Source organism: Marmota marmota, unplaced genomic scaffold (assembly GCF_001458135.2).
Source record: "Marmota marmota marmota unplaced genomic scaffold, marMar, whole genome shotgun sequence".
NCBI lineage: Eukaryota > Metazoa > Chordata > Mammalia > Rodentia > Sciuridae > Marmota > Marmota marmota.
In genome coordinates, this window is record NW_026000108.1 from 30,633,112 (window position 1) to 30,655,929 (window position 22,818).

The 22,818-nt window shown below is 36.6% G+C and overlaps 1 protein-coding gene across 2 annotated transcripts in view; it reads right to left on the reverse strand.

Annotated features, from left to right (window-relative positions):
- Positions 1 to 171: 171 nt before the first annotated feature.
- Positions 172 to 22,818, reverse strand: part of Ugdh (UDP-glucose 6-dehydrogenase) — a 27,839-nt gene continuing 5,192 nt past the window's right edge. Inside the window, exons 2-12 of one of the 2 annotated variants that reach the window (XM_048784350.1) lie at positions 19,584 to 19,747; positions 14,804 to 14,905; positions 11,643 to 11,843; positions 11,334 to 11,531; positions 10,281 to 10,428; positions 8,195 to 8,289; positions 6,596 to 6,726; positions 5,867 to 6,000; positions 5,386 to 5,477; positions 5,162 to 5,272; positions 172 to 1,325 (exon numbers count right to left, since the gene is read on the reverse strand). In XM_048784350.1, coding sequence (XP_048640307.1) covers positions 1,215 to 1,325; positions 5,162 to 5,272; positions 5,386 to 5,477; positions 5,867 to 6,000; positions 6,596 to 6,726; positions 8,195 to 8,289; positions 10,281 to 10,428; positions 11,334 to 11,531; positions 11,643 to 11,843; positions 14,804 to 14,905; positions 19,584 to 19,745 — 1,485 coding nt within the window. In that variant the 5' untranslated portion in view covers positions 19,746 to 19,747 and the 3' untranslated portion in view covers positions 172 to 1,214. Of the gene's footprint in view, positions 1,326 to 5,161; positions 5,273 to 5,385; positions 5,478 to 5,866; positions 6,001 to 6,595; positions 6,727 to 8,194; positions 8,290 to 10,280; positions 10,429 to 11,333; positions 11,532 to 11,642; positions 11,844 to 14,803; positions 14,906 to 19,583; positions 19,753 to 22,818 lie in introns of both variants that reach the window. The other variant, XM_015482047.2, reaches the window with a different exon arrangement.

A 22,818-nucleotide genomic window follows, 5' to 3' on the forward strand; every position in this document is an offset into this window, starting at 1 on the left:
ACTTTGCCAATGCCTGCTTTATTGGTAAATCCCCTCCCTTTCTTGCATCATTTGAAAGAATGATGTAATTCCTTTTTCTTTAAAAAGTGATGAGTCATTTTTTTCTCACCTGTTGAATCACCATGACTCATTTGTTCTTCTACCATGACAAAAATTATACCCACACGGTAGTTGATGTCTAATTTATATATTTGTTATCTGTACAGATGTTTCTGTCCTCATCTTTACATTTGACTCCCTCATCTTACTGAACCCCCAAATGTTCAGACCTATGTATGTTTAACACAGTTTGCACACTCTGAGCAGAGCACAAATGTATATGACATCAAATGTATATACTACATACTTTCATAATGATCAAACATAAGCAAAAACAACCATTGCAGATATAAAAGTCAACAAGAGACATAGGAAAAAAGTGGATAGGAATACACACAAAAATTCTTGTTTTTGAATGATGCTATTTGTAATTTATAAAATCTTTTCATTTTTATATATGAAGTTATATTTTTTTTTACTTAAAGAAAAATTAGAATTAAGAATAAAAAAATGCAAAATAAAGGTAACAAACATTTTTGACTTTTAGACTACGAAAGTAATATTCAATAAGGAAATCTGACAAATAGAAATAGACCATACTACTGATTTTCTCATGTTAAATTTAAGAGAGATGGATAAAGAACTCCTCAAGTTAAAGACTATATGGAAATGAACAGCGATGATCTTTTGGGGTGAAAAAAAATCAATGTTATTCTCATTGAAACAAAATGAACAAGGAACTTTTAAACAGACCATACTTATCAAGGCTACTTAGCATAGTAATTTGATGGCTTCAAAATACACAACGACAAGCACATAAACCAATGCCTAGGAAAACCAGGTTGACTTTACAATGTGATATTAAAGTGCTGTCTGTGATAATCTGTAAAATAAAAGGTGTTTGAAGTTTAATTTTTATTTTACAAAAATTGACACTGTTAAAACCAACATGATTATTTTCCATTCATCCAATAACTGAGCTAATAATATAAAAATATGTAAAAAATATTATAGATTCATAATTACCAGATATGCTAATACTCATATAACTAGTATAAATTTGATGATTAAAAAAATAAGTTTGTTTCCTTAAAAACGCTTGATTCTTTACCATTTAATATCAGATATTTGCTATCCTGAAGTACCAAAATAATCATAAATAAAAATGGCAATGTCTATACTTTAGGTTTCTTATTTGGTGGATCCTGAAGACTAAACTTTGGAATTTCACCAGAAGGAGCATATGGAATTCTCTTTGAAGATACCTTCTTGCCAATTGTTTCAATCTGAAGAGAAAAAAGATTTTAAAAAGAGAATTATTAATGATTATAACACATAAATGTAAGAGTTCTATAATGTAGTATCATAAGGAAGAAAACCAAGATTATTATTCTTATCACAAGCAGAAAAAGTTTCTCAAGTTGTCTGAATCGCTGTGAGAGATCTTTGGTTCCTTCTTTATTTTCTGTTTCTAGAATCACCTCTACTCCACGTCTCATATTCATGTCTAGACACTCTCATTCTGCCATTCCCCACACAAGGCAAGGCATCAGAGCAGAGTCACATGCCTCTGTCGTTCTTAGTAGCATGTACGAAAGCAATGAACAGAGATTCCAGTTAGTTCATATTCTCTCTCATGCTCTGCTCATTTCCATTTCTCTTACATGGAAAAAACTTGTGAAAGTTATAATAGCATCGTTCGTAAGGGTGCAGGCTTCAGATTCTGAAAGGGCCCAGCTGGAATCCTGACTACACTTGCTATCTTGCTAAACGTTCTAGATATTTCTTCCTCACAAATGGTGTTATAACCATTTACCTCAAAAGGTGTGGCAAGAATTAAAGTGCTTGGCTTTTAATACAAGTCAGCTTTTAATAAATGAGTCAATTATTATTTTGCACATAATATTTTTCATATATTCCATTTATTCAAAATAATCAGTTTTATCATTAAAAAGACTACTTCTTTAATAGTCATAAGTTTATCTCCCCTCCATAGCAAAGTATAAATATACTACTCCATTTTCATTTCTTCTGAATTAAAAATTGATATTTGTGACTATAAATAAAAAATTTCTGCTTTATATATTTGTTTGCTTGTTTCTTTTGGTATGAGAGATTGAACCCAGGGGTACCTTTCCACTGAGCCATATCCCTGCCCTTTTTGTTTTTTTATTTTGTGAAAGGGTCTCGATAAGTTGCTGAGGCTAGCCTTGAACATGTGATCTTCCTGCCAAAGCCTCCCAAATTGCTGGGATTACAGGCATGCACCACTGTCCCCTGCTGGCTTTTTTAGTAATTCATATATTTTGTTTATTTAGTGACTCCATTCTTGTGTTGTTTTTTTTAAAACTAGGGGAAATTAGCTTTTAGAAGAATTTAAAATCATTTTAATTATGTTATCCTTCTACATATAGTAAGTGAAAATATGTCTGTCTTGAAAATAACCTTTTATAAAGAACATTTCTAGGGGCTAGGGATGTGGCTCAAGCGGTAGCGCGCTCGCCTGGCATTCGTGCGGCCCGGGTTCGATCCTCAGCACCACATACAAACAAAGATGTTGTGTCTGCCAAAAACTAAAAAGTAAATATTAAAATTCTCTCTCTCTCTTAAAAAAAAAAAAAAAAAGAACATTTCTGAGTTTAAGTCACAACTGGGAAAAACAGTCATGTTGTTACTCACTAAGGAGGGGTAGGATAGAGGAGTCCCCAAGGTCCTTGCTGGGAGAGTTAGCAGACACTGTCACCATCTGACTCTTGCTTCAATTCAATGTCTCATAAATGAGAAATGGCACTGAATTCTAAGTAAGAAGGCCCTTCAACAAGTTGGCAAAAAGTTAAAGAGAACCAGACCTGGTGAGGTTTTTCTTGTTTTTTGTTTTTGCTTATGTGTGTGTGTGTGTGTGTGTGTGTGTGTGTCTACGTGTACACACAAACACACACATACACACACAATGTTTTTGTAGTTGTATACAAAATCTTTATTTTCATGTGGTGCTAAGGATCAAACCCAGCACCTCACACATGCTAGGTGAGCACTCTGCTGCTAAGCCACAACCCCGGCTTTGTTTTTGTTTTTTTGTACCTGGAATTGAACCCAGGGGCACTTAACCACTGAGCCACATCCCCAGGCCTTTTTTGTATTTTTTTTTTTTTTTTTTTTTTTTTTATAGAGTGAGGTCCTAAGGCCATTTTTTTTTTTAATATTTATTTATTAGTTTTCGGCAGACACAACATCTTTGTTGGTATGTGGTGCTGAGGATCGAACCCGGGCCGCACGCATGCCAGGCGAGCGCGCTACCGCTTGAGCCACATCCCCAGCCCCCCTTTTTTGTATTTTAGAGACACAGTCTCACTGAGTTGCTTATGGCTGTGCTACCATGTCCAACAGATCTGGTGTTTTTGAATATCATACAAAGTCTTACTGGTACTTTTCCAGGACAGCTGGTGCTGAGAAGAGACACACAGCTGGCTATCAAATACTGCCCCCCTCTGCTCTGCTTGAGCACTAATGTGGACAGCAATCCTGTACCCTCCCTAATTACCCCACCTCCCCAACCTCCCAACCCCATGTACACACTACACTGAGAAAGTAGACAGTAGCTCCTTTGTATTAGTACTTTACGGATCCCCAGTGGAATTCAATCAGATGGAACATACGAATGCACTGTTCTGGGCAGAAGCATCTGTCAGCTGTCCAGAAGTTCCATGACAGACAAACTTTGAGATGAAGGCTGATACCACTGAAGCTTTTGTACTCTTCATTCAGACCTCTCACAGCACTGGGACAGTGCCGAGCATTCAAAAGGTATAGGATGAGCACCTGTTGACTACTCCTTTCCTTCTCTCAGCACCTGGTACTACAGATGGTAGCTATTCCCACATGAGGATGGACAGAGTTGCCCTCAAGATAGAGTACTTCCTCATTCTCCACCACAATCACACCCCAGCCCTTGCCAGATCCTCAGAGGTTAAGAGAAAACAAGAGGATGGGGTCAGCTGGAAGCAATAATAGACAATAATAATACTATATACTGTGTTTTGCAGTTTTCAAAACACAGTCATGTATTTTCTTACTTGATCTTTATGATACAAGGTAAGTCAGGGCACATTCTTTTTCTATATAATAGGTGACTAATGTCTGCTGTGTAAAGGAGACCAATACTGAATGTGATGTCAAATGAACTTTACATCACAAACTTTGGGAGTGGAGTAGTTACTTACAAAAGTCCCATAGAGAATTCCCTAGAGAACTGACGTATTGCCCCCAGAGTTATTTTATTGCTAAATAAGAAAATATGAACCCAGTTTGGGGGCATACGCCTATAACCGCAGCAATATGGAAGGCTGAGGCAGGAGGATCCCAAGTTCAAGGCCAAACTCAGCAACTTAGCAAGACCCTTTCTCAAAAAGTAAAAAGGACTGGGGATATAGCTCATTGGCAGAGTGCTTGCTTAGCAAGTATGAGACCTTGGGTTTGATCCCTAGTACTAGAAAACAACCAAAAAAAAAAAAAAAGAAGAAAAGAAAAAGAAAGAAAAACATAAAAATTATAAAACCCACACAATAGGTTTAAAAAGAAAATAACCACCAGGTGAAGTGGCAGACACCTATAATCCCAGCAACTCAGGAGACCAAGGCAAGAGGATTGCAAGTTTAAGGCCAGCCTCAGCAACTTAGCAAGACCTTGCCTTAAAATAAAAAATAAAAAGGGCTGGGAATATAGCTCAGTGGTAAAGTGTCTTGTGTTCAATCCTTCAATACCTCCCCCAAAAAGAAAGAAAGAAAACAAACAAATAAATGAATAGGATCATGGGCTGGGGTTGTGGCTCAGTGGTAGAGCACTTGCCTTGCAGGTGTGAGGCACTGGATTTGATCCTCAGCAACCACATAAAAATAAACAAAATAAAGGTATGGTGTCCATCTACAACTAAAAAATATATATATATTTTTTAAAAGTAGGGGCTGGGACTGTGGCTCAGCAGTGGCACACTTGACTGGCATGTGTGAGGCACTGGGTTCGATTCTCAGCACCACATATAAATAAATAAATAAATAAAGGTCTATCAACTTAAAAAAATATATTAAAAATAAATAAATAAATAGTAGTCCAGGATCATGATTACCTGGAAGCCAATGGTTTGTAGTTCATTGTGCAGCCCATCCAGGACACGTCGTCCATCAAAGATAAAGGCAGGCTTCAGCATTTTTTTATGAATGCGTTCATAATCCAATTCCTGTAAAATATGTATGGACAGAACAATTAGTACACATGCACGAAAACATACTCAACCCCACTGATACTAGAACACCTCTAGAATTCTCCTTAATATGATTTCTGTCACCTTACCTTAAACATGTCCCACTCAGTGCAAATAACAACAGCATGAGCACCATCACATGCTTCATATGGATCCTTAGAAATGGTCACAAGTCGGGACACTGTAACAGCAACAACAATAAACCAGGAACAAGAGTTAGGTGAAACCATGTATTTTAACACTGGAATATAGGAGCTTAATGTCTGATAGAAGTGGAACTTTATGGTTGAAGTGAAGGGGTGATGGTGGGGACCTGGAGCACCCCCAAACCTTGTTCTAGAAGCATCTAAACATATGTCTCACCTGTACCTGGTGTCAACTTACTTTTTATATTGGAAAAATTATTAGACTAACCCACAAATGAGGACATAATATCTGTTTAACTTTAGAGAAATAAGAATTGAATTCAAGGCATACCAATGATATAAATGGTAACAGACAATGGTTTCTAGAGAACAAACAAGTTTTGAGCACTGCACTCAAGATGATTCATGAGACTCAAAGCCTTACCTTGGTCATCCTCTGAAACACCTGGGTGAGAAAGATCCACAACTATTTGTTCCCTGGGTACTTTTGGATCATATATATGGAGGTGTGCACCTTCATCCATCAGATATTTACTAATATATATACTGGAGGATTCTCTGAATGAAAAAAAATATATATTAGTATTGCTTTAAATGACTTTATATTCTAATACTAGGAAATTTAAGATACAAGATTCACTGTCTTTCAGCTGGCCAAGTGGTAAGGATATGTTCATTTTTATTCTTTTTTTTAAATTGGTTCTTTTTAGTTATTCATGATATTTTTGTTTGTTTGTATGTTTTGTACTGTGGATGAAACCCTGGGGCACTCAACCACTGAGCCACACCCCCAGTCCTTTTTAATATTTTATTTAGAGACAGAGTCTCACTGGGTTGCTTAGCACCTCACTTTTGCTGAGGCTGGCTTTGAACTCACAATCCTCCTGCCTCAGCCTCCCAAGCTGCTGAGATTATAGGCATGCACCACTGTGCCTGGAAATTCTTTAAACTATGTGTGTACATGTATTTCACATGCAAATCCACCAAGCAAAGGATCACTGTTAAGATGAGAAGTTAAAAACATTCTCAAAGGGTTTGAATTGTGTGCATAGGTCCTGCTGGGGATTAAACATAGGGCCTCGTGCATATACTAGGCAAGTGCTGTACTACTGAGCTACATCCCCAGCCCTGAAATGTTTTAAAGAACACATACCTCGTATCACCAGTGTCCTTTTTGAATGCAAAACCCAAAATTGCTATCTTCTTATCAGTCACTGTATTAAATAGACTATCTATGATCCGAGAAGCAAATCTCCTCCTCTGGTAGTCATTCATGTCTATGACCTGAAATAAATGTATAATTATGCAATATTAATTTTAAAAAAAGTATAACCCATGACATGCAGTACTCAGAATTATGGTGGGTCCTCCTATATGAACATTAAGTTTATATATTTACAGAAGACAAAGATTAACCAAACACTTTGATGTCTATAAATTTAAAAATAAAAAGAGGGCTGGTGATATAGCTCAGTTGGTAGAGTGCTTGCCTCACATGCACAGGTCCTAGGTTCTATTCCCAGCACCACAAAAAAAAAAAATAAATAAAAAGAACTACCCAACCCCTTCCTTAAAGCCTTACTGAACATTTTCATTTTTACTTGGCTTGATCTGACATGCATCAGGATGGGATGGACACAAAGATGGGGTGCATAGCTAATTTTAACTGTGAAGGCATTTGAGATCCAACTATAAAGACGGCCTAAATAAAACAATATTCTCCATAACCACTTTCTCCAAACCCTGTGGAAATAAGGCTTTAAGCAATCAAATCTGAAAGTAGGTCTCTATGTGCTTATGTCTCACCATTCACCAGAATTTAGTTTGAGAGGAAAATGGTCAGGGTATAGTCAACATGCAGACTTAACAGCTACCTCTGGACAAATCAGGACACCACAAATACTTTGCAAGGTTTTTAACTAAATGTTATGAGACTAATAGTATCTGATCACCCAAAGTGTTAAAATTTAGACTGGTGACAATGCTCATAAGGAAAGAGACTTTTTATTTAAGGTTCTAAGTTTCTAGGAGCCATATCAAACCTTGAGAACTGGGAACTGAGCCCAAAATGTTGGAAAATTAAGACTTGATCTGTATTTTGCTGGATTGAGTGACATGACCCAGAGTGTATATTTTCCCTAAAAAGCAAGCATTTCCTTAGGTTCCTTCCCATATCTTTTGCTGAAATCTGAAAAATTATAAACTCGGGAAAAATATAGTATCAAATATAGTGGCCAGTACCTTGGACAAATTATTTAACATCTCTGTGTCAATTCTCCCATCTGAAAAATGGTATAATGTTAGTGATGAGGATTAAATGAAATACTGCATGAAGAGTGCCCTACAGAGTACACAGAACAGGGTAAGCAAGGGTTTCCAACATTAGCTCTGTGAATATGAAAGGGACAAAGCCAAGTGTCAGTTGATGCAAGCCACTCAAAAGCATCACAATACAGGTTCCTCCTTTAATTTGTATTTATGCCTTTCAAGATAGAGAATTATCAAGAACTAGATAGTTTTTTATTTTCTCTGGGAGCATATTTAGTTATGAAATTAGAAAAAATATTGGTTTATCAGAAATTTCCATCACAGTTGACTACCAAAAAAGACTAATTAAGAACACGAACATCTAATAAATAAACCTAAAATAAGTATATTGATTTGAGTTCTTAGGATAAATTCCATCAAAAACACTTCACAAAGGGTGACGTGTTTAATTATAATCTAATCAAAAGTTAAAGATTATTAATACCTGCTGCCAATAACGAGCTACTTCAGGCAAATTCAGAGCCTCACAGAGATAAACCAAATTTAGGACATCCTTTTGGAAGCAGCTCCCACCAAAACCTGAGGGCAGAAAAAAATCAACAATATTTTCATGTAAGAACCAGAAACTGAATCATGTGACAAATTCTATACCACAGAAGATCCATACTAAGATTTTTAATAATATAATTCCAATGTTAGAAAATTAGTGAGTTTGTAAATTGTGTGAAATCTATCAACCCCTTAAGTAATGTCCAAATAATTTTCTAACAAAAGTTTCAATATGGGTACATTTGACATTTTGTTTTATTTTTACCTTCTTTCTCTCTCTTTTTTTTTTTTCTTTCTCTCATTCATTGGATATGACTGCCCTATATCTCTTACTCTTCAGTAGGGCTAGCAAACTCACAGGAAAGGGCCAGTTGGTAGATATTTTGTGGGCCACACAGTCTGTTCCAACTATTCAATTCTGTCACTATAGCTCAAAAGCAGCCATAGACAATAAATAACATGTGTTCCCATGAAATTTATTTACAAAAACAAGCTATGGGGTGGATTTCAGTAGAGGGACAATTTGCTCCCTCTTGATCTAGTGTAATTTAGGATGCAATGAGGGATGGTATGAGCTTTGGAGTAAGACACACTCGGCCATTTAGTAGTTGTATGATTTTTGAGCAAGTTGAAAAAGCCTGAATCATCTCTAAAAAGGAAATAACAACACATTCCTAACAGGTTATAAAGATTAAATGAGATATAAAAAGTGCTGGTACAGAACCTGGCACATAAAAATGCCTTCAGTAAATTGTAGATATTTTTATTAAAGTATAGCTAGAAGAAAACATCAAAAAAGATATAAAAGGCCAGTGAAACTAGTATGGGAAATGACAGATAGTCCCTTAAATACCAGAATTTCTGCCTATAGCCCAATCTGTAAAATATCCTATTGAGTGTTATACCAACCTTATCAACTTAATCCAAAAATATAGTCAATTCTCATTATTTGTGTAGTTATATTCGACAAAGTCACTACGAACACTGAAGCATTGCTCCTAAGTAAAATACAGGGTGAGGTTGCTGCAAGTTTCCACTCATGTTTTTTTCAACTGATCAGTACAGCACCTGGTTTCACACATGCTCATGTAATACATACAACTGGTTCACTAATGCTGAACTCATGGCCAATGGTTCTATAATTCACACATATTTTCTCCATAAGACACATCACAACCTTCTTGCACTTAGAACCACTAGACAGCACTTGGGCACTCCACTTGGGGGTCATTTTAAATCATAAAGTCACCAACAAAAAGCACAAGTATGGCCAGGAGCAATGGCGCACGCCTGTAATCCCAGCAGCTCAGGAGCCTGAAGCAGAAGGATTTTAAGTTCAAAGCTAGCCTTAGCAAAAGTGAGGCGCTAAGCAACTCAGTGAGACCCTGTCTCTAATAAAATACAAAATAGGGCTTGGTGGTTGAGTGCCCCTACCCCACCCCCCCACAAAAAAAACCCCACAAGTATGTGAAAAACTGCACACAAAGGACACTTGTTTACAGTATAAGAGCTGGAATATGAAGGCAAAGCATTGCCTTATTCAACCTTGCAGACTTAGATGCCACACAAATTCTTCACTGTTCCTCTTGTCAGAGAATTATGACAGCCTTAGTATTGATTCTGAGATCACCAAAAAGTTTTAGGGAGTAGAAAAATTCACAAAACAGATTCCACGAATAAGGATTGACTATATTTCACCTGGACACATTTCCCAAAATGTATTAGTAAGAAAAACAATAGTGAAATTTGTTTCCTACTTGCTTGAATAAGGTGTTACTTAGTATTCTTATGTGGCCCCCAAACTATTAATTTTTTCCTCCAAAACGCTGAACTATATTTATCCTATAATCAATCATTACTAAATAATATAGGCAATTTTTGCCTCACTTAGGAAGTCCAGGGTAGGCTGAAGGACAAATATATAATAAAATCTTTTATTTTCTTAAAGGATATTAAGTTAAAAAAAAAGACTTCCCTGAAGTTAAACAAACCCACATTGGTAGAGGAAAACGTTAATTTACCAACACTGGCTTTTAGAAACTTATTTCCAATTCTCTGGTCCATTCCAATGGCTGTTGCTACCTCTTCCACATCAGCTCCCGTTGCTTCACACAGAGCGCTTATGGAGTTAATGCTGCTGATTCTCTGGGCAAGAAAAGCATTTGCTGCCTTAAAAAGAAAAAAGAAGAAGGAAAAGTATGGTGAGGGGAATAAGTGATTTTATACATCAGTACCATGCTTCATTGAGTTGATGCAAATGTTGTGGAGATACAGAAGTTACTGATGACCTAAAGTAAAGGAGATAATGGATGGTCTGGTAAAGAAACATGTTTTAAATAAGAAAAGATGATTTTTAAAAAATATTTATTTTTTTAGGTGTAGTTGGACATAATCTTTATTTTATTTATTTACTTTTATGTGGTGCTGAGGATCAAACTCAAGGCCTTGCACATGCTAGGCCAGAGCTCTACCCTGAGCTATAGCCCCAGCCCCAAGAAAAGATGATGATTAAGGAAAAAAGGGTAAAAGAACGGAAAGAGTGATTAAAAAATACTATCTCAATATAGCTTCCATGTTATCTTACATCTTATTAAAATTTTTGAATATTACAAGAATATTTTATACTGATATTTGATCCCCTTAGAAAAATTAGTTCATAATCCGAATGTGCAAGAACATTATCTTCAAAAGGATAACATTTTATTAAAATTAAGAGAGTATCTGGGGCTGAGGCTGTGGCTCAGTGGTAGAGCGCTTGCCTAGCATGTGTGAGGCACTGGGTTCAATTATCAGCACCACATATAAATAAATGAATTAAATAAAGGTCCATACATCTAAAAAAAAAAAAAAAAAAGAGTATCTGTGTAGCTTATCAGATTTAAGAGAAAAAAACACTTGGCTTTAAATTTATGGAAGGTAAGTGGGGTATGTGGCATGTAGCTGTCGCCTCAGCTGCTTGGTAGGCTGAGACAGGAGGATGCTCAAGCTCAGGAGTTCCAGGCCAGCCTGGGCAACATGGTGGGACTGTCTAAAAACAACAGTATTTAATGGGGAGTTGAAAGCCATGCACTAACCAGCTTGGAAAGCTCTGAAGACCAAGTATTGGTGGTAAGAATCTTTTCCCTGGGAACCCAGTGCTCATACACAGCACACAGCGCCTGCACAGCTCTCTGGCCCTCTGGGGTCTCATCCCCTCCGATCAGTACTCTATCTGGGTTCTTAAGGTCCTTGATGGCTGTTCCCTCTGCCAAGAACTCAGGGTTGGACAGCACCTAAAATCCCGATACAAAGCAAAGGTTTAAGTTAGAAATAATTATGGGCAATCCAAAGCCATCAATATCTACATAAGAAGAACCAGACTCTAATGCTTCATTTTTTTATACCTGTAAATTCAGGTTGGGTTTTGTGTTCGCGTCAAAGATGCGACGAATACTTTCTGCTGCTCGCACTGGGACTGTGCTTTTCTCAGTCACAATTTTGTACCCGTTTGAGTTTTGCACAATGCGTCTAGCACAAGCTTCAATATACTTCAGATCTGCTGCCCGGCCTTTCCCCATTCCATAGGTTTTTGTTGGAGTGTTCACCTGATGAAAGTATATGGGACAAAGAGTGATTTCAGGATATTCCTCAGATTATCAATTCATGGTCAAGTGGGAAGGTCACTACATCAACAGTCATGATTGAACTCTCCTTACTTCCATGGAAACAGTGCATTTTATAAATATAATCATCAGAAGAAAAAACTTGAAACATCTGGAGAACTCATTCAGTAAATTTTTGTTGAGAAGCTACTACATATGTGCCAGATACTAAAGTAGGCAGGTTCCAAGCTAACCCTTGGAGATACAAATGGATGAGAAAGTTTTCATCCTAAAGAAGTTCAAGGTCTGAAAAGAAACATGTTTCCTCTTCTTTCATTTTTTTTTTATTGTATGCAATATATTGTCATAGTCTCTAAAAATAAACTTTGAACTCCTTTTTAATTCCATTTCTATAGCCCTATATCAACAGCTTTTTGAAAATGTTTGCAGAGTCGGGTGTGGTGGTTCATGTCTGTAATCCCAACAACTATGGAGGCTGAGCAGGAAGATTGCAAGTTAAAGGCCACCCTGGGCAATTTAGGGAGACCTGCTCTCAAAACCAACAAATAAAAAAGAGCAGAGGATGTACCTCAGTAGTAAAGTATCCTTGGTTCAATCCCTAGTACAGCAAAAAAAAAAAAAAAAAAATTGCCATTTCATTCATGAATGATTCCTTAGCCCATTAAAGCCAGATATCAGCTAGCATCTTCAGAACAAAGGATACTACATGCACAGGACTTTCAAATGGCAAGAAAAATAAATCATACTCCAGAGTCTAGGCATTTAGTCTTGGCTTAGCAATAACATACCACTTTGGGCAAGTACCTCAATGGTAAATAAGTACTCTATAAAAATTAACACATGAGTCTAAAATACATAAATAATAAAAATGAATGTGCTATCAAAAGTTTAAAATTTAATGAGGAATAATTTTTTAACAGGTAGTAAAAAATTAAAACCTCTTCTCTTGACAAGATTATGATTATGACCTAGAAGGAAACTAATAAAGGAACCAGGCAAAATAAATCAAAACTTGAGGATTAAGCTGAGGTGTAAAAAACAGGAGTCATTTGCATGGATGGAACAATTTAGGATACCTCTTAGACATGGAAGGCAGGGAGCAGAGAAGGGCAAAGATGGCTGATGGGGGAAGGCAAGACGGGCTAAAGATGGGAGATGATCCAACAGCTTCCCCTCGTAAAGTAGCTCTGAGATAACAGTTGAAAATTGATTCCTATGAACCAAGTGCAGTTGAACATGCCTATAATCACAACCACTTGGGAAGCTGAGGCAGGAAAATCACCGTGTAGGCTACTTAGCAAAACCTTGTCTCAAAATAAAATAAAAAGGACACTTTAACACTGAGCTACATGCCATTTTGTATTTTTTATTTTGAGACAGGGTCCCTCTAAGTTGCTAAGGGCCTCGCTCAGTTGTTCAGGCTGGTTTTGATCTTGTGATCCTCCTGCTTCAGCTTCTTGAGTCGCTGGGATTATAGGTGTGTGCCACTGTGCCCTCCTTATTATCAATTTTTTTATATAAATTTGATATTTTTCATGATGAAAAGCATACAGCAAGGAAACAAAAACGATCCAGAGAACAAAGAGAACTAGAAATGTAGACCATGAGTTAGACAGTACTAAATTCACTTATCAGGCATACAGAATAATAGTTTAGAAAGATTCAGGGCAGCTCAGTCTGGATCACCAAAAAAGCAAGTATAAAATTGGCTATTTGTGCCAGAACTACCCTAAGATAGCACTCTATCACCAGAGAACAGATTACTTTTAAATGTCCTTTTTACAGAAAATTCCCCTATTCCCACTCCAAGCTACAGTCATCTAAAAGTGGAACTAAGGTAACTTCTTGATTTCCTCCTAAAATCTAGTTTATATTTATAACTCTAACTTTCTGTGTATTTAAATAAAGGATGTGTAAGTGAGTCATAGAAGCTACCTCAGTTTTTCTGAAATGATAAAGAAGGCCGAAAACAGGGCTGGGGTGGTTGGAATTCAGTGGTAAGGCATGCATGAGGCCCTGGGTTCAATCCCCAGCACCACACACACACACACAAAAGGAAGGCCCAAAACAGACATTGTTTTATCACTAGCTTCATTACCACTTTTCTTCTAGAGTTCACATATTCTCATAGTACTGCTTTTGTCTCATCAGTCAGAAAACAACCCCTATCCAACAATGTATAACCATTAACAATATACATTATCAGTTCAACAGCAGCTACCTCTCTGGACCCACGTGCTCCTTCACTTTAGCTCATGGAACACTGTCAAATCCCATACTGCTGACTTTCTACTTATCCCTTAGGTACAAAAAATCATAGCTCACCTACCAATTGGTGATAGCTACACCATCACATACAGAATATTTGAGTAGATGGTAACACGGACAGTAAGAAATTAGTTGTATTTATTCAAATACTGAATAACTAGAATTTGAACCCAAGTGTTCATTCCATTTTTTTTTTCACTATAAGGTATAATAGTTACACTGCATTCCAAGTTGAAAGTATCTGTGGACTATCCTAATTATATAAATAACATATGCCAAATAATTAATTTAAGATGACTTTTGCAATGCAATTTATGGAAATAGGAGATGGCTGTAAGTTTGCAAACTGATTCTCTTCACTTCACCTCTGCCACTCAATGGAAACAACAAATGATGACATATGTACAAACATCATGTGTGCTTATGTGCTATCAGCATTTCCTAATTCTAGATCTCAGATTAGAACTTTCTCTGGATTTATTTGTTCAATGATTTGAAATGATATACATGATCATATAAGTACAGGGTTTGATTAACTGACAAAGTGTCATCAAAATTCAATTGGACATCTCTTTATTAAGCAATGTTGTAGCTTAATAGCAATGAGAAAGTCAATGGAACTTTTATAAAGATGAGAATACATTAGAATTCACACAGCAAAGAATAACACTTACAGATATGAATACCAGATCAGCTTCTTTGATGGCATCATCAATGTTTGTAGAAAAAAACAGATTTTTTCCTCGACAGGATTCTACCACTTCTTTTAGTCCGGGCTAGAAAAGAAATTATACATACAGTTTACTAGTCATAGGAGATGACCTAATACAGTGAGCTGTGTTTGTTAAAGGGGAAAGTTATAATGTAATATAAAGGTCTAAACTGGCTTTCAAATAGCACCTTTATAGACAAGCCAAGGCTCATACACGAAATGCCATTCAATGTACAGTACATGTTATCATCATTAAAGCAAAATTGAACTTGCACAATCAGAGCAGAAGCTCTAATGTGCTTTGTCATTGTTTACTGTGTGCCTGACTATTTCATAAGTTAAATATTAACTCTTGAGTATCACCTTGATTTTCAGAAAATTCAAGGCCTTTTGTGATTTCAAGTTAGAACGATTTTGCACTGTCATCATGAATGAAGCATTTTACTCCCAATAACTCAGGCCAATTGGGTGTGAAAGGCAATATTTACTCTGTACATACATATCTAATTCAATCTTAACTAAACTTTTTTTATATGTAAAATCTCTCCCTTTTACAAAAAACACCTTGAATTTTTTTTTTTTTTTACACTTTTCCCCATACAATTTAACAAGAGATATACTTATGCTAAGAATGCTGAAGCTGGGCACAGGGACATGAGCCAGTAGTTTCAGCTACTCAAGAAGCTGAGGTGGGAGGATCACTTGAGCCCATTAGTTTGAGGACAGCCAGGGCAACCCAGCAAAATTCCATGATGAACAAAACAAAAGAAGACTACTGAGATGTACAAAGCCACTTGACAAGTATTTTTGCAAAAAAAAAAAAAAAGGAAATGAAAAAAAAAAAACCAAAACCAAAGCCTATCTAATCAGACCTGTCTTATAGATCTAACTACCAATTTACATGAAATAAAGGATATAGAAAAATAAAATTATAAAACCCCACGGGAACCGGGCATGATGGCACACCCGTGTAGTCCCAGTGGCTCAGGAGGCTGAGGCAGGAGGATCTCAAATTCAAAGCTAGCCTCAGCAACTTAGCAAAACCCTAAGCAACTTAGAGTCTCTAAAATATAAGAGGGTTGTGGATGTGGCTCTGGGTTCAATCCTGGGAACAAAATAAAACAAAACCCAGGGGACTCAGGACTCAAACAGCAAAATCAGAACAAAAAATTCTACAAGATAAACAAACCAGTTTCTTCAACCAATTAATTTAAGAGAAAAATAAAATAAAAGGAGAGGGAAGGAAGGAGACATTAAATATTGTAGACTTGGGCTGGGGCTGTAGCTCAGTGTCAGAGCACTTGCCTAGCATGTGTGAGGCCCTGGGTTCGATCCCTAGTACCACATAAAAATAAACAAATAAAATAAAGGTATGGTGTCCATCTACAACTACAAAAAAAATAATAATTAAAAAAATATATTGTGGACTAAAGCCGGTAGTGACTCATGCCTGTAATCCCAGCAGCTAGGGAGGCTGAGGCAGGAGGATCATGAGTTCAAAGCCAGCCTTAGCAAAAGTGAGGTGCTAAGCAACTCAGTGAGACCCTGTCTCTAAATAAAATACAAAATGGGGTTGGAGATATGGCTCAGTAGTTGAGTGCCCCTGAACTCAATCCCCAGTACCCCTCCCCCAAATATTGTGGACTTAAAAGATACTTTGGTATCAGTCTACTGTGAAGTATAGATCTTACTTGGATCTTGATTCAAATTAACTATGGGGTAAGAACATATATAAGATTTCTTTGGTTACCAATAGAAAAATATGGAAAATAAATAAATGAAAGAATTCTTTGTTTTTGTTTTTTTTGGTGCTGATTGAACCCAGGACCTTGCGCATGCTAAGCTCCTTACTCTACCACTGAATTATACCCTCAGCCCCCCAAATTCTCTCTCTTTTTTTTTTTTTTTGGTGGTACTGGGAATTGAATCCAGGGCCTTACGCATCACATAGTAGACAGCACTCTAACACTAAAGTATACACCAGCCCTTTTTATACTTTTTTTAAGTCAGTTATTAACTTTATTACATTAGCAGTAGCACATTCATTTTCATTATTGATCTGGCCTATATAATTATACCAGGCAAGACTTCTTGTATTGGCAATAAGCCAAATGGAAAGGGTTAGAGAAAGGGAAGGAAAGATATTCTGTACCTCAGTCTGACTTCTTCAGTCTTTGGAATGAAGAATTTCACTTCTCATAAACATTAAGAGCTCTGTGGGGCTTTTGTTTGTTCATTTTTTTTTTATACTTTTTTATTGTGATACCAGATCTTGCCAAATTGCCAAGGTTGGTCTTGAACTTATAGTTTGTCTCAGTCTCCCAGTCTCTGGGAATACAGCATGTGCTACCATACCCAGCTTCTACCTTTTAATTGATTATGTAAATATCATAATTAGGTTAGAATGATACTTTCTATGAAAGAATTTAAATGCCAACGGAGCTACACCCCCAACCCTAAACTATTGTTTTTTTTTTAAATGAAGAAAGTTAACAAAAAGACAATGACTATTCAGTTGATATGGTAACACATAAGAAAGGTATTAACATTAGATGTCAATATTAAATGTTAAATGTTAACATTAGATGCTGTTGGATCACAAAATGGCTCTACCAATTTACATCCTCACTAACAATGTATAAAATTCCAATTATTGTACATTCTTGTTAACATTTGGCATTGTTGGTAATTTTATTTATTTATTTATTTGTTTATTTGTTTGTTTGTTTATTTATTTATTTCTGGGGGTTGAACCCAGGGGCACTTTACCACTGAGCTACATCCCTAGCCCTTTTATTTTTTATTGTGACAGGCTTTCACTAGGTTGCTGATCCTCTCAAATTTGTGTCTTCCTGCCTCAGCCACCGAAGTTGCTGGGATTACAGGAGTGTACCAGTTTATGTAACTATTCTGATAAGTGTACTTTATTTTTGAAGACTACACTACCAGCAAAATTAATTATGAATATTTAGATATAAGTATGGATGTACATGATTTTAGGTGACTTGTGGCTCTTTAATGGATATCAGAATTAGAAAACTCTCTACTAAGTTGTCTTTATAAAATATTTTTTAAAAAAGAAAGGACTAAGCCAAATATAGTAGTAAGTTTCTTTCAACAGGGAGAATGCTATAACATGAAGTTAAAGAACTATTATGGCAGGTGATCTGGTAGGAGAAAGGACAACGCACAAAAGGGGTAAAGGTAAGAGGGTAAAACCACACACATGAAGAACTTTTAAATTCTAAATCTGATTCAGATATGAGTAAACTTGGAATGTTGAGTGGCTACTACTCTGTGAATGCTTTTTCATGGGCTCATAAACAAAACTACTTGAGACTTCTCTTCAAAAAAGAACTTGTGATCCTCCTGCCTTTTTTAGTTTTGGAACAGGGTCTTGCTAAGTTGTCGAGGCTGACCTCAAATTTGTGATCCTCCTGCCTCATCCTCCCTACTTCCTGGGATTATGAACTATGGCTAAATAGAGTCTCAAAAACTAAAGACTATGGCTGATAGAGTTTAAAAAATAACTCAACTTTTTCTGGGGAATAAAAAGGAATATATTTGTGTTGGATACAAAATACTACCATCAAAATTTCAGATACTTTCCTGCTGGGTTTCAAAAGCATATCATGAATTCATTTTATGGTGAAATAATAAAGGGACCTGGATAGTTCATTTAAATAAAAGCATATTTTCCAAACTATAAATTCTCCAAATTCATGAAATTTTGAAATTCTAGGTAATTCTTGGTAAGAACTCTATGGAAGGCTCTGTTATATCCATCTAAGTTTTATCTGATGTTAAGTACAATAATCTAAAAATATATTGGACTTATATTAACATTATAAGTAACTAAAGTTTTTATTTTAATAGGATACCACCTTTTAATTCCACTACAATATGGTAACCATATTAATAGAGGAAATTAAAACACAGAGCCTGGCACAGTGGCACATGCCTGTAATCCCAGCAGCGAGGGAGGCTGAGACAGGAGGATTAGGAGTTCAAAGCCACCATAGCAATGGCAAGGCGCTAATAAGCAACTCAGTGAGACCCTGTCTCTAAATAAAATACAAAATAGAGCTGGGGATGTGGCTCATGGTCAAGTGCCCCTGAGTTCAATCCTTGGTACTCAAAAAAAAAAAAAAAAAAAAAATTAGAACACAGAGAAAACAATTACCATAATCTCACTGCAATTAATACCAACATTACTAATATTCTGATATACTTCTTCTTTCTCAAGTATACTCATTTTTTCTGAGTATACTTGACATACTTCTCATTTTAATATACATGACTTCTATTATTATTATTATTATTAATTTATTTTTGCAGTGCTAATGCTAGAGCCTGGCACATGCTCTACCACTGAACTATGCTCCCAACCAAACATCCATGACATTTTGTATCCAGATTTTCTCACTAAATTTCTTATCATCTGCTGCAACCATAGATTTTTATGTTAATAGTATATACAAAATATTGAACAAATAGTAAGAAAATAGAGTCCAGTGCAATGGTGCAGGCCTGTAATGCCAGCAGCTCAGGAGGCTGAGGCAGGAAGATCTCAAGTTCAAAGCCATCCTCAGCAACTCAATGAGATCCTAAGCAACTTAGCAAGACCCTGTCTCAAAATAAAAAATAAAAAAGACCTGGGGATATAGCTGAGTGGTTAAGTGTCCCTGGGTTCAATCTCTGGTACCAGAAAAAGAAAACAAATAGATGTTTAATACATTTACCTCATAAATAGGAAGGATAGGAGAATTCCATGCGTTGATTCTTGATTCATTGACATCAACAACTGTTACTCTGATTTCGGGGCACATATGAGCAATGACACTACATGTGGGTCCTCCAACATAGCCAGCACCAATGCAGCAGATCTTCTTAATTTCAAACATGACTGTACTAGAAGGGAAACAGTAAGAATGTTCATTCTGCAAACAGAAAATTTCAAGAAATCCCATTGCACATTCATTACACTTTAAAAACTATCAAAAGAGATATCTGGAAAGATTTTCTATATTCACTCATAAGAATTATGAAATAGTGATTTAAAAAAATAACATTCCAGTTGGATGACCTAGCATGTTCTCAGCTATGAAACAGATGGAAAAAATTATAGTAACTGATATTACTAGAGAAGAGTCACAACAATTATGACCTAATATTTAGAAAGTCATGAAGCAGTCAAGCGTGGTACGTATTCGTAACCCCAGTCTGTAGGGAGGATGAGGCAGGAGGATCACAAATTTGAGGTCAGCCTCGACAACTTAGTAAGACCCTGTTTCAAAAAAAAGAAAAAAAAAAACATGAAGCAAAATAAGGCCTCATTTAGGCCTCAAATTAACCTGGAGAACTTTGCTGAGGGAAAGCTCCAGGGTAAATTTACACACCAGTGCAATTCTTCCTTAAGCTGTGGTGTACAAAGGTGAATTATACAACAGGTTTGACTAACATGAGAGATGTTAAGATTAGTTTCACAGTCCAGAACTGGGCTCTGAGATTATCCCCCTGGCTGTGGTTTAAATGTCTTCAAAAAAAATGTGTTGGAAACTGAATCCCCAGTACAACTGTGTTAGGAGGTGAGGCCTAATGGGAGGTGCCTAGTTTGTGGGGCTCCAACCTTATGTATGGATCAGTGCCTATTATGAATGGGCTTAAAGTTTTGAGTTTGATCTCTTGCTCTCTTTGCCCTTCTGCCAGGGAATGACGCTGCAAAAAGGCCTTAGTCTTTAACCCCTCCATCTTAAGACTTGCCAACCTCCAGAACCTTGATCCAGGAAATTGCTGTTCATTATAAATTATCCACCTCAGATATTGTTATGAGAGAGAGAGAGAGAGAGACTGAAACTGACTTTGAGCAGGGCGCAGTGGAGCATGGCTGAAATCTAGAAGCTTGGGAGGCTGGGGCAGGAGTATTACCAAGTTCAAAGCCAGCTCAGCAACTTAGCAAGGCCCTAAGCAACTCAGTGAGGCACATACGAGCAATGACACTACATGTGGGTCATGTGGCTGGGGATGTGGCTCAGGGATTAAGTGCCTCTGGGTTTAATCTCTGGTAAAAGAAAGAAAAGAAAGGAAAGAAAGAAAGAAAGAAAGAAAGAGCAATTATGATACTCCCTACATACTTAGTTTGGCTTCTTAGATTATTTTGAGGTATACTGGGCAATGACTTTAAACTCTTTCTACTCCACAGAAGTAATGAGATGGTTAAATAAACTTCTGTGGGCTGGGGATATACCTCAGTTGGTAGAGTGCTTGCCTTGCATGCATAAGGCCCTGGGTTAAATCCCCAGCATCACCACCAAAAAACAAACAAACATAAAAACAACTCTGTGTTACTAAAGCTGTAACACAGATTTTGATAGGCTTTTAAAAGTCATTAGATGAACTGATTCATACTAATCAAAATTACAAAGAGCTGGCCAGACATGGTGGCCCATGCATGTAATCCTAGTAACACAGGAGGCTGAAGCAAGAGGATGGCAAATTCACATCTACCTGATCAACACAGTGAGACTCTGCCTCAAAATAAAAAATAAAAAGGGCTGAGGATGTAGCTCAATGGTAGAGCCACCCTGGGTTCCATTCCAGTATTTCAAAAATAAAATAAACATGAACAGAGTTTGGAATCATATGATTCTATTAAGGGAAGAAACACTGTTAGTGATATACATAAAAATTTTAAAATATTTTTGTTTTGAATAGGTAATATATTCACATGATTCAAAAATTAAATGTTATAACAAGATATACACTGAGAAGCCTCAATTTACTTTTTCTCCTCTACTGTTTCCCCAGCAGCTCCTTTGTTTCTCGTATATCCTCTCAGTGCGTTACCTGAAACCACAACTAATACACATAAACACACATGCACACACATGTTCTAATAATCTCTTCTTTCTAAACTGAGGAAACAGAATACCATAGAATACTATCAACACCTGGCTTTTTTCACTTAATGCATTCTGAAGGCATCTCCCTTTCTTCCTGCCCCATTTTGCATGTGTATTTACAAGAGATATTTAAGCCATGTTCTAAATCTGATAAATTCTCTCATTAATAATCTGAATGAATGAGTTAATAGTTCTCTATTATCACTTGTGAAGCCTACTTACTATTCCTATTAAGCCTTTAGGATTCCAAGATTCACCTTGGGAAAAATACCAAGCCTACCACAGTTGACTTGTGGCATCCATTCCTCTTTCCTTGCTTTACCCATCTTCTACTTTCACTTCTACCCTTTACCATTTTTCAGGCTTCTTGTACCTCACACATGGAGAAAGAATCTACATGGGCAGAAAGACTATATCGGAAGGACTAGGTGACGAAAGCTCAGAGGAATGTTCTGAAAATCTCCGACTTGCTCCAGTCTATTCCCTTCTTCCTCACAAAAAAATTAATATTCCCAATTTAAAGGCACAGCAGAGAATTTGGCTATGGAGAGATCCAGGTCCTGACATTCAAATATTTAACAACTGATTTGGAGAATAATTCAATGAAACATTCATTAAACACCCCACCAAGTAATGGACACCATTGTTCTATGTACTGTGAATACAATAGTGAACAAGACACACCAGCTCCTGCTCTTTCTTGCACAGCTGCATTCTGGTAGGGAAACACAAAAAAATGGCAGTTGTGAAAGTTTGACATAATGGAAACACACTGGTGAAAAAGTGAGAAACTGTGGGGAAAAGGGGTCCTTTAGATAGGGTAGTTAGAGAAGGACTTTGAAAGGTTGACTTTGCAACTAGTTAAAAAGATGAAAAAAAGTTGCTCACAACTAAATAAAATGGTTAAATTATACAAAGAATATAATCAATTAAATGACAAAATGAGTGTTAAAGTCCAGAGGACAACAAACATTTCAAAAAAGAAAAGGAAAGAAAAGGTTCTACACCTGACTTTGGTCTAAAGATTGGGTAAGATTTAGAAGGAAAAAGAAAGCAGTGAAGAACATTCCAGATG